This window comes from Geotrypetes seraphini, chromosome 3 (assembly GCF_902459505.1).
Source record: "Geotrypetes seraphini chromosome 3, aGeoSer1.1, whole genome shotgun sequence".
NCBI lineage: Eukaryota > Metazoa > Chordata > Amphibia > Gymnophiona > Dermophiidae > Geotrypetes > Geotrypetes seraphini.
In genome coordinates, this window is record NC_047086.1 from 67,197,996 (window position 1) to 67,210,721 (window position 12,726).

The 12,726-nt window shown below is 40.7% G+C and overlaps 1 protein-coding gene across 5 annotated transcripts in view; it reads right to left on the reverse strand.

Moving 5' to 3' along the window:
- The window catches only part of HCRTR2 (hypocretin receptor 2), a 132,921-nt gene that overhangs the window by 20,804 nt on the left and 99,391 nt on the right, over positions 1-12,726 (reverse strand). For all 5 annotated transcript variants that reach the window (XM_033938476.1, XM_033938478.1, XM_033938479.1 and 2 more), the window contains one exon: positions 594-715. In XM_033938476.1, the coding sequence (XP_033794367.1) occupies positions 594-715 (122 nt within the window). The remainder of the gene's footprint in view (positions 1-593; positions 716-12,726) is intronic.

A 12,726-nucleotide genomic window follows, 5' to 3' on the forward strand; every position in this document is an offset into this window, starting at 1 on the left:
CTTGGTTGGACCTGGTATTCTGCGGCGTTCCATCTGTCTTGCCCTTCATACCCCTGGACGATAGATGAAGACTCATTGAAGCTAAGTTTGCTTTTTTCATTCTAGTTTTGGGAGTAGGCTGGGGGGTTCCCAGAGTGGTGGCTGTGACTGAATTCACCTGTGTTCACTGTTCACTGTTTTTTATGGTGGTTGTGTCACTTTTGATTTAAAGCACACTAAGGTACCCGATGATGGTGTGTAGGTGGGGGCTTGGTTGCCTCTACCCTGTTATGTGAGGCATTGGAGGAATTCTCCCATCGCTGACCCCTCACACTGAGGGTACCTAATTCTATTAAATTAATTAAATTTATAGATGTTATTCAATCACAGAGTTGTTTTTGGCATTGCTGGACCACTCTCGGAATTTTTGGACCATTTTTGCCTTATTGTTGGTCTCTTTCGAAGTTTCCTTGGCAATACCTTTTGGAGTTTCTTGTGTGGTGTTTAGTTAAACCCAGCATTAGACTTCAGAACAGTAACACTAATTTTTTTAAAAAAGGCTGTAGGTTTAACAACATAATTAGCGGCCAATCAAGTATTTTAAAAATACTTACCACTTAAAAAATTATAAATGATTGGATTTGCAGCACTGTTAGCATACACAAGCCAATGTGAGAATGTAAACCAGGCATAGACCGTCTCTCTGTCATTTGTATGGGTAAACATGCCCAAAACTCTGCAAGATACAAGAAGTAAAGGAGAAACAGTGTAGAGAATTTGGAAAGCAATTGTGTAGCTTTTTTTTTTTTTTCAAATCCATTTTCCAAGTAAAAGTATTATTCATTTTAAGAATTATATGTGATGTATGATTGCTTTTAATGAAACAATATTTACATTGTAAGAAAGGTTCACTCTCAAATTCCTCTTCTGTAATGTTTTAACACCATCAAAAAAAATTAAATATATCCAAATACATACAGCACAGTTAGTTTGGAAGCTTAATTCACAATTTGAGATGAAAATTCCATTATTTACACCTACAAATGACATGCAATTGTAATTAGTGATTTAAAAAAACAATAACAAATAAACTATGTTAACATAAGCAGCCACAATGCAACAGATTTTTTATTTAATATTCAAGACCCCTTATCCACAAACCACCTGAAAATGATAATGGAAACGGTAGAAAAATGGATGTCAAGTCATAAACTAAAACTGAACTCGGAAAAAACTAAATTCCTACTACTGGAAAGGGAAAAAAAACCATCTCTCACAGAACTAGAAGTAAATACAATCAAGTACCCAATGCAAAGCACACTCAAGATCCTGGGAATCCTACTAGACAGAAACTGCACAATGCAGTCTCAAATCCACAAAATCATCCAAAGAGCATTCTTCACAATACGTAACCTAAGAAAAATAAGAAAATTCTTCAACAAAGATCAATACAAGATATTAGTACAATCCCTAGTACTGAGTATTGCAGATTACTGTAACAGCCTATACCTATCATGCCCAAATTACATGATAAAACAATTACAGACAGTTCAGAACACAGCCCTCAGAATCATCTACTCACTAGGCAAATATGACCACATCACCAAAGCATACTTAGACGCACACTGGCTACCAATAAAAGCAAGATCCCAGTTCAAATTCTACTGTCTATTATACAAAGTAATACATGGAACAGCACCCAGCTACCTAAACAACAGACTACACCGTAACCTCTCACACAGATTAAGGAGAACCCAGAGCCTATTCACTCACCCCCCTCTCAAAGGAACACGACGAAAGAAACTATATGACAGCCTTTTAGCGACACAGGCAGCAAAGATCGATACTACCATCACCAATCTACTGACCAAATCAATAGACATTAAAGCATTCCGAAAAGAAATCAAAACTCATCTCTTCAAAAAACACTTCCCATCATCATAACCTCACAAAAGTATTAGAAAATGCTCTCATGACTACCCAAACACCACCACCAGCAACACCCGAATCCGGACAGTATTATCTCTACTCGTCTAAACAACAGAATCCGGACAATATTATCTCTATTCGTCTAAACAACCTATCACTATCTACTATCTACTACCAATTTATCCTGGAAAAGTCCAGAACAACAATTGTAACTTAACGCATTCTTGATTATATGTACTGCAATGCTACTGGAAATGTCCAGTCTTCTAACTTGTAATCCGCTTAGAACCGCAAGGCACAAGCGGAATAGAAATCACTAATGTAATGTAATGTAATGTAATGTAATGAGAACACGGTTTCCTTTAAGATGAGCATACAGTCCTGCCAGCAGGGGGTGCTGTTTCATTATCACATTTTCAATAGTGAAGGACAGGCAAGCTTTGCAGGACTCCAGGAAACATGCTTGTCCCTAGTAACTGAAAACACAGTATGGAAGGCTGTATCTAAGTTAAACATGAGAATTTGCACCAGGTTTGGTCATGGATCCTGGCGCTATGGCGCTACTCTATAAACAGCACCCAACTCGGAGCACCATTTATAGAACAGCATTCAGCATGCATTTTTCTCATTGCCCAAATTTGGATGCCATTTACTGAATCTAGTCTGATATGTAGAAATTTCAAAGGGGTGTGTTGGGGGCACAAGCAAGGATCAATTTCCATCTCTTTGTGGATGGCAAACAATTATTATTTTTCTTAGTCTTGTGTATGGTGTTTAAAGCTTGACATATAAAACCTCCTATGTATCTGTCAAACAAGTTATCTAGCTAGTGTCCACAAAGATCTTTACGCTCCTCTCAGAATGAGTTGTTTTTATTGCTTGGCCTTGGTCAAACCAAACTCACTTCAACGAGAGTTGGCCCAGCTCTGTGGAATTCTGTATTTGACAAATTCTTTGATGGTTCGTCTTATTTAACTTTTAGGAAGTCATTGAAAACAGTATTGTTTCAGCAATATTATGTTACTAAAGATTTTGATTTACTTGTAATTGCTGCATTATGCTAATATAATTGTACTATATTGTATGAGGGTGTACTTGTATATGTTGTGACAAACCCACTGCAATCCTAGGGTTTGCCACATACAAATATAGAATATCGCACAAACCCCGGAGCAGAAGGGCAGACCAGGTCAAAGCCCATGACAGTAAAATAGCTGACTACCCTATGAGCAGTGAAGATGAGACTGACACAGAATGGCAAGACAAGCAAGAACAGGAAAGGTTTGCCTTACTTGAGGCAGTGCCAAAGCAAAGCAGGAAATCTCTGCCCTGCTATTACCCTGTTCCTGTAAAGCAGAAATTAAAAAGAAAGTTCCCTCTCAGAGAAACATCTCAGGCTGAGGAAGGAAACCCTTCCCCCACACAAGCCAAGGGTGTGTGGTTTTCCTCAGCTTAAAGTGAGGTTGAGTAGAGAGCAAAGGGAGAGACAAGAAGAAGCTCAGAGTGGGACGGAGCTTCCCCCAGACCAGGCAGCTGAGGTACACAGCACAGACTAGGAGATGACTGAGGAGCAAGCTGAGGATAATTTGCCTCCAGAGTTCCTTTCCTCAGAACCGGGAGAGGCTATGATTGTTGAGGAAAACGGTGCTGCAGCTGAAGTGTGGTCAGAGCAAATGGAAGTGGCATAAAACAAATATGAGTTTGCTGGAGATTTTTTCTTGCTGTTTTTCTCTGCTATGCAGACTGAGGATGCTGCAAGAGAAGGTATAATTTTGAACTATGTAGTTGTCTGCATTTTTTTCTCTGTGCCTTAAACTAAGGAACTGTATCTCTCACTGAGCAGAGCTTTGGCAAAGCTGAGTCAAACGTTGAGCAGGAAACCTTGTTTTGTTCTGGTGAATCACTGCTAGCAGAGCTCCATGTGTAGGCACCAGCTGCTAGCCGTTGCCACGGCAGCCCTGTTAATTACACATAGCCTGCATAGTGAAAATATCTGCTTTGTTTAAAATTTACTAATTAATAGATTACTGCTGTCAGATACCTATACCCACTATAACCTCCCCAACCCTGAAATGTCATATCTAAATTAGATTGTAAGCTCTTCTAAGCAGGGACTGTCTATTGTATGTTAAAATGTACAGCGCTGCGTATGCCTTTCAGCGCTATAGAAATAATAAATAGTAGTAGTACTAATAGCTCTATTGTATGTCCCCCTAGTCCTAGTATTTTGGGAAAGAGTAAGCAAGTGATTAATATCTACTCATTCCACTTCACTCATTTGTTTTGTTGAGATGATTGTGGGCATTGTAAAGCTTCAAATGAATTGCAAACTGCAGGTGTAATGTTACTTCTGTGTCCTTAATACCTTTAGGGTTAAGACTAAACCTATAGCCCAAAGAGTTTATAAAAATACTTAGTGAATTTATCACCATACAAAATAAGCAAGGTGACAAACAATTTCCCTGGAATATGCCAAACTGAATTTTGATGTTAGATGTTATCATTCTAAGTCAGATGAAATGTAGTTTGCTGCATTTCATGGTGGACTTGATGTACTCATTCAATCAAAGGTTTATATTGCCTGAGTCAAAGTAATTTACTGTTCATGAGTGTGATCATAAGAATTCCCATACTGGATCAAATCAAAGGATCACCTAGTCCAGTATCCAACTTATAAATGGTCAAGCCACATCACAAGTACCTGGCAGAATCTCCAAAATGTAGCAATATTCTATGCTACATAACCCCAGCAATAAGCAGTGGCTTTCCTGGGTCTTCCCAGCCTAACTCCTGCAAGCCACAGTGATCACAGATATTCAATGCCGGGGCTGTATCAAGACCCAACATTGAATATCCAGGGCAATGTTCAGCAGCTCGTGTTTAGCTGGCCGAGCCGATTGTCACCATGGAAATTATTAGCAATAAGTAGTGGAATCACTGGAGGGATAAAGGCATGACCCTCATATACTCCCCTAGTGGTCATTGAGCCCCTCCCACATCTCCAAAGATGTGAATGAAATAGTACATACCTGCTTGTAGGATCAGATGTTATGACAAGAAGGTTCTTAAAGTAGCCTAGTGGGTGGTGTAATCAACCACAAGGGACTCAGGCCTAGATCCGACTCTAATTACTACACTCTTGATGGAATATGTGAGCCTTCCAAAATCTACACAAATCCCATTGTACCTACATATAGGTGACACCTACAAGCATAAGGACTATTGGTGTGGTGTACAATTGTGTCCAGTAGGTTTTGGGTGGAGTTTGGAGGGCTTACCACACGCCCTGACTTATAAGATACTACATTCAGATATTCCCAATTATGTGGCAGCACTAATTAGCCCTTATTCATCAACACATACTAGTCAGCATTGCTTTCTATCGTGCCAGCATCATGGAACTCATTACCTTCAAATCTACGTTTAGAACCATCCTTCACTAAGTTCCACGTGAGTTTAAAAACTCACCTTTACAAACAAGCATTTTCTTATTTTTAGCTTTAAAAGCGGAAGTATCAGAGAGCACAGCGTTGTAGCATCAGACTATGAATGTTTAGGGTTCTCTTATGAGCATGTATTACTATCCTATTTTATTAGTGACATTCTATTCTTGTTTTTGTTTTTAATTTTTTAATGTAAACCGCCATAAATTGCGTTGCAACAAAGGCTGTATACCCAATTTAACAAATGATAAACTATAAGGGGGTTATGGTGAGATGTGTACCTGGGCATTTTTATGTGAGGTTATTGCAGTGCTCCCTTAGATGTCCCACTACTCTGATCGGTTGGTGCGCACATCCAACGGAGATGCCATCACAGATTGCCTGGTTTCAATCACTGTTTTTATTGTATGTTTTACCGTTCTGTCCCCTGAGGAAAGCATTCCAGACTGCGTAAACTGAGATCCTAGTCAGGACTTTTAGCTTTTAAGATCTGTTTCCAAGTCAAGAAACCATATTGGGACTATTTTAGGTGAATAACTATAACTGTTGATTAACATCAGACATCTCACTTGCTTTTCTTGTCTGTTTGGGATGTCTGAGTGGCCAGTCTACTAAAAAATGCTGGCCCCCCTCCTTCATCCCAAGGGCTTATTTTGTATGTTTTCCTATTGCACATCTGAGAAATGGCCATTTAAAAAAAGAAAATAGATTTTTTTTGTCTGTTTCAAAATGGTCATGTTCACTACTGGATTTTTGTTCGCATTCTGCAAAATGTACAACTTTGGATTTGGATGGCATATTGAAAATGTCCCTCCACATCTTGCAGCAAAGAAATATTCACCTTCTTAGTAAGGCATTTTCTTTTCTCAGCACTCCCTACCTAGGATACTCTCAAGAACTTTCTGATAATTATTCCAGACTATATTGGGATTTTGGCTTATCTTACAACTAGGCACAATGGGGCTCATAATCGAAAGAGAAAAATGTCCAAAAACTTGCCTAAGTCGGCACTTGGATGAACATTTCCCAAATACATCCAAGTGCCAATACTAAAAATGGGTTTTGGATGTATTTCTAAATGACCTAGGCTTTCATAGTGCCGCTGAACGACCAAAGCTAAACGGGGCATTTTGGGAGGAGTGTTGAGGGCGGGAGTTGGGCGGGATGTGGGCCGGCTTAGACTTAGTCGTACAGCATATATAACCGAAAATTATACAGCCCACGATCGACGGAACTTGGACATTGTGACTTAGACCATGTAAAACATGGTCTAAGTCACAAAAACCCACCTAAAGTCACCAGAGAAGCACTGCAAACACATAAAACAGATCCACACACACTACCCCAGTGATCCCCGACTCCCCACCCCCATAAAAATATTAATCACACCTTTAAAATTCAGCCTCCAGACCATCATCACCTGGCAGCCTGGCATAGGAAAGCCTAGTCATACAGCACAGAGGCAGCTTAAGTCATCCTGGGGGTGGGTTAGGGACTCATGGAAAGGAGGATCCATGCCCAAAAGCCCCTGTAATCACTGTATTGATAATGAAACATATGCACTCCCCTATACACCCCCAAAACCCTTTTGTACTGGCATATAAGTGGCTCCTGCAGCCATAAGGGCTATTGGGGTGGTAGATAAGTGGGTCTAGGGGATTCTAGAGGTGGTTTGGGGGGGGCTTACCGTGACCTATAAGGGAGCTGTAGTGAGGAGGAAGCCATGGCACCCTTTTTGTGACGTTCACAGCAGTGCCCTGTAAGGTACCCCACTATTTAGGTGGCATGTCTGGGTGTTCAATCCATCACTTTGCAGACCCTTCCCACATCCAACATGGCTTGTTCTAGGCGTTTTGGACTTGGACGAAAAGTTAGACGAAAATGTGGTATAAAGATGGACGATTTAGTACTTGGACGATCAGATCTGCAGGACGTATAATTAGACGATTTTCGAAAGTAAAAAAAATTTTGGACATATGTTTCAAAAATGTGTCCTAGGCTGTTTTTTTACTTTGGACGACTTGCGAGTTGGACGTAAACAGACGTCCCTTTCAATTATGCCCCTCCACTGCTTTATTTAGCATGAGCTAGTCTTTTCTTTCATACAATCCCTTCTTATTGCCTTTGTTTTATCAGTATGAAGTTATTAGAATCAATAACAGATTAATTGGTGAATAATTTTTGGGAAGGCACACTGTCTATTGTATGTTAAATGCACAGCATTGCGTACGCCATTCAGCGCTATAGAAATGATGAAAAGTAGTAGTAGTAGTTCCTATTAGCCACTATGATGTTAAGCCTAGCAGTCCAATCATTTGATTTTTATATTTTACCAGGGATAGAGAATATACTTGTGACCTGGGTTGGCCACTGTTGGAAACAGGATACTGGGCTTGATAAACCTTCTGTCTGTCCCAGTATGACACTCATATGCTCTTATATTCTTATCCAAAATGAGAAGAATCGGAGATAGATTTTTTTGGTACACTTATTCAAGAGCCAGGAAACAGCTTCAATGATCGACAAAGTAGATATTGAGCATGGACAAGGAAGTCTGCGCATTTCTTACAACCTTGACAATAGAGGTTTCATGTGCAGCCAAAACTGACATGTACTGCCTGCTCCATGATTGGAACCCCTGCCAAAAGCACATCATCAGAACATTATTTTTTTAGTTGCTGGAAGATCAATCAAGGAACATAGAATGTACATAACTGAGCTCTGGTTCTGTAGATGGTTTATTGTTTTTACATAGTTTGAGATTATTGTTTTCTCGCGGTTAATGTTAATAAATAATGGGGCCAATATTCAGACTGCGGGAGATAGACTGGCTCAGTCCCACTGTTGGCGTTGAGCCCAGATATTCAATGTCAGGTTGTTTCCGATGACTGGAATTGAATAGCTGGGTTTTTTCAAACAGCGTTAACAACCAGATGAGTCAGTATTCAACACTGGTCAGTTAAATTTATAGCAGCCAAAGATAGGCCTGCTGCTTACATGGCCCAATTTGGCCACTAAACTTAGCCCTTCAATGCTGAATATTGCCGGTTATCCGCGATATAGCTAGTTTTTAGCTGCTAACCATGAATATTCAGGAGAGATAACCACACTGAATATTCAAGGTTAGCCAGTTAAATGCTATTTAACTGCTCAGTGGCCATTTCTGGCCAGTTAAATAGCTTTGAATATTGGGAGGAATTTGTATTTCTTGTCTCCTTTTACGAAGGCGCGTAGTGGTTTAACGCATGTAATGGCGCGCGCTAAACTGCTGACCGCGCTAGCCACTACTGCCTCCTTGAGCAGGCGGTAGTTTTTTGCCTAGCACGGGGGTTAGCGCATGATAAAAAGTCACGCACACTGAAGCCATTACCGCGGCTTCGTAAAAGGAGCCCTAAGTTATGCCTATTGCTTTGTGTTAAATTTTAACAAGTTATAGGATACCATTTATGTTTTGTTTGAATTTGCAAGAGCTTTTAAATACAAGTTGGGTACAGGGATGGAAAATAATTGATTGAGGATGATGAGGGATTGGTAGATTAGATGATGGGGATGGGGATGGGATGGGGCAGAATAGAATTGACTGGGGATAGGTTGGGTTGGTGGCCAGAGTATGACTCTGTGCATACCTACGTTGAAACCAAGGAGTGGATGGAGTTAAAGGGAGTTTGTTTGCAAATTAGTTTTGACTACTTGGGATGACAGTAATGATCTTATTCCCAGCACAGTGTTTGGCACAAGTGATAATAAAGGATAGAGTACAGAGGGAACTAAAAATAAATTACCCAACCAAATTTTGGCAGAAGAACTCGATTGTGTTGCAAATGTACAGAGGGGCTGAAGAGTTGCAAGTGCTTGAGGGGACAGAATTATGGCTTGAAAATTGATTGCAGGCTTTGCTTGACACAATAAGCAGCCTTTCCCTGGATGGCATAAGATTCAGAAAGGATGAACTAGCCAGGTTCATATCTGTTTGTTCTTCATTATTTTCTGCAATATTAAAAACAAGTTTTGTGGAGTCAAATGCAGTTCACTGAAGTGAAAACAGTGGACTGTACTTTGTACTCTGCATTCAACAAAATTTATAAATAGACAGTTTAGAAAACTGAATACCTGCATGATAAAAGGCAGCAATGATGCATCATAATAGGAACGATGGAAAGCACATTCATATAGAAAAGATATGACATTCATAATGTCAGCACAATACAAATAAAACACCTCAACAGGCACACATTAGAACATTCAAATGATATAGAAGCAGGGCAGAATTAATTCGTCGAGGGCCCCTAGGCACACAAGTACACTGGGCCCCCTGCCCCACCCCACCCCACCATGCACCCAGGCGGAAACAGGAAGCTGCGTCAGAGGGAAGCTTTGGGCAAGCAGCACTGCTTGCACAATTACAGTTTCCGTTGCCTTTCTTACCCGTGTTGCTTGCTTGTCTTACTGTCCGTTGATGGGGGGGAGGGCGTGTTGCCGATCGGGGTGGGGCCCGCATTGTCGATCGGGGTGGGGCCCGCGTTGCCGATCGATGCTGGAGGGGTCCGCGTTGCTGATTGATGCTGGAGGAGCCCATTGCCATTTGGAAAAAACAATGTTGATGCCCTCCTTCATCGGGCCCCCCTGACCATTTTGGGCCCTAGGCATGTGCCTACTTGGCCTATTGGTTAATCCTGCCCTGTATAGAAGTGATAAATGCCCATGGGCCTGATAATTAGTCCATGGTGGTAAATGGCTCGTAAGCCACTCATAGCCATAGGCTGAATAAACCCTAGATATTCAATCCTGGAGCATGTCCAGGCTAGTGTGGCAGTTACCAGGTACTGGTCAATATTGAGACCAGTTCCCAGTTAACTCGACAGATAAAGTAGGATAGTGGACAAAATATTACCACTAACTAGTTAAATGCTGACCGAGAGCTATATGGTGAATGAGGACGGAGTGCATTTAATGTGTGAGCCAGACAGATAATGTACAAATGTTGCCAGACATGCAGTGTAATATGGGAATATATTAATAAAAAGGAAAGTAACCCAGAGGGAATGGAGACAAACTGGATGACCTGTGTAATAAGTGCAACATGAGTAGAGGGCTTGACTAGAAGGAAACATATTGGCATGAAAAAACATTGGCTAAAAAGGAGACTTAAATAACAACTGAATGATATGTTTTATGTGGGTAGTGTGTGGTGCAGTGGTTAGAGCTACAGCCCCAGCACCCTGGGATTGTGGGTTCATATCCTGCACTGCTCTTTGTGACCCTGGGCAAGTCACTTAATCCCCCAGTGCCCCAGGTACATTAGATAGAGTGTGAGCCCACCAGGACAGATAGGGAAAAATGCTTGAGCACCTGAATAATTTGTAATTCACATAGAATTGTAGGATATGCAGAATATAAATAAATATCTTAATATAGTTTACATGTTTATCATTTTTTAAATTTAGATTGCTATATGTCCCAAATGCTGTCTTTTACTAATGTATATGCATCGTGATATGTGACCTAAGATTTTAATTGTTTTTTTTATGTGTTGCATATTTCTTAATAGTGTCCCCTGAGGAGGGCGTTTCCTATACGTCGAAACAGGGATCCTTGTTGGGACCACTGTTTTTAAATAAAGACTATCATCATTGGTTGACAAGACACCTCCCGTGCCTTTTCTGTTTGACTATGAACATTATTTTTCCATGATTATTCAGTCTACTGTATTAGCTCAACTGGACTATTGTAATTCAATTTATTGTAGTATTAGTAAGGGTAATTGAAAACATCCACAACCAATACAGAATACTGCAGCTTAGCTGATTTTTAAGAAAAATAAATTTGAATATGTAACACCCCTCTTGAGATCACAACATTGACTTCTTATTCTTTCAAGAGTCAAATTTAAGTGTAACTGTCTAGTTTTTAAAATATTTTATGGACAATTAGGTGACTCAGTTGTACCACTGACTTTAGGTCTACCACGACAAAGTGGTAGACAAAGATCTTCTACTGCTTATAAGTTGTCTTTACCATCATTTAAAGGTGTTCAGTCAAAGAGTCAAGTCTTCCGTTCTTGCTCTTTTCAATTTACTACTTCATGACCCATCAGTTTGTGGTCATGCACTACCTATCAAATCTTTTGAAAAGATTAAAGGCTTTCTTGTTTTCCGCTATTTCAGACTAGGTTTTTGTTTTTTTTTTACAATTAATATAATATGTACAGTCTTAATGTGAACCTTATCAAGCCCTCTTATGCAGGGATGATAGTCACCTACTTGCCATGCCAGGAACGCCCGCTCACTCTAACCTTGAAGCTTAGGCAGTCAATGAAGGCTGTCAAGCCCAGCTTTCCAAACCAGCCTACTATCCTTCTTAGTGCAGCATTCCTCACAACATTAATTGCAAGGAAGCATGTTGGGGGAGGGGGAGGCACAAAGCTCAGAGAGGAAAAAACCCTGTGTGAATCAGAGCAGTACATCCCAGGGCCAGAGAGGGAGCCAAAGAGTATAGGATTCACTCCCTCAAGCTGGAAGTTTGGGGTGTGGCATTCACACCTTAAACAAGCTGGGAGTTTGGTTAGAGAGGGGGACGCAGAATCAGGGAGAGAAACCACACGCACAGGAACGCACATAGCTGAGAAGCACACAACCAGAGCCTGCTGAAGGTATGGGCATTGATACCAGTGATTCAGAAAAGGAAAGCCAGAGCCTTGAAACAAGCCCAGGATAAACCATGAAATGGGACGTGGAAATCGATACAGTTAAAGGGCAACCAGAGGCAATGGACGTTTGCCGAAGAAAGGCAAGTGTTTTTGTGTGAGAATTTGGTGCTGTGTGGGATTGCCAGACACCTGGAAAAGCCAGAGGGGACTGGCTGAGAGTGCTGTAAAAAGAAAACCTTCAGAAGTGGGTTTTTTTTTTAAAATTATTAGTTTATTTTGGCCTGCTTTAATTCTGCAGCCTGCAGTAAGGAGTTGGTTTTTGAGCAGAGTTTATGGAAACTGGGCGGGTTTTTTTGAGGGACTATTTTTCCAACCTTATTGCAGACTCAGCAACTCTTTCCCAGTGCTTTGCACTGGGGCGTAGCCAGGAACAAAGGCTAAAGGACACTGTGGGACATCATATCAGCAGCATTGTGTGGTAAAGCATAAGAACTGAAGTTTAAAATTACTAGAAGCAGCATGTTTTATTTGAAATGAAAACCTGAACATTGCAGTTGGGAAGTATTTTTTCTTTTGAACTTGTATTTTTTTTTTTTTTGTGAAACGCCGCTGGCTTGAGTACAGTGCCATGCAGGTGGTGTGTACAGCTTCCCTAAGGCTACTAGAAAAAGGTATGGACAGCTCAAACACAGGTTTACTAAACAGGAGCATTCTGACAATCTTTGGTTG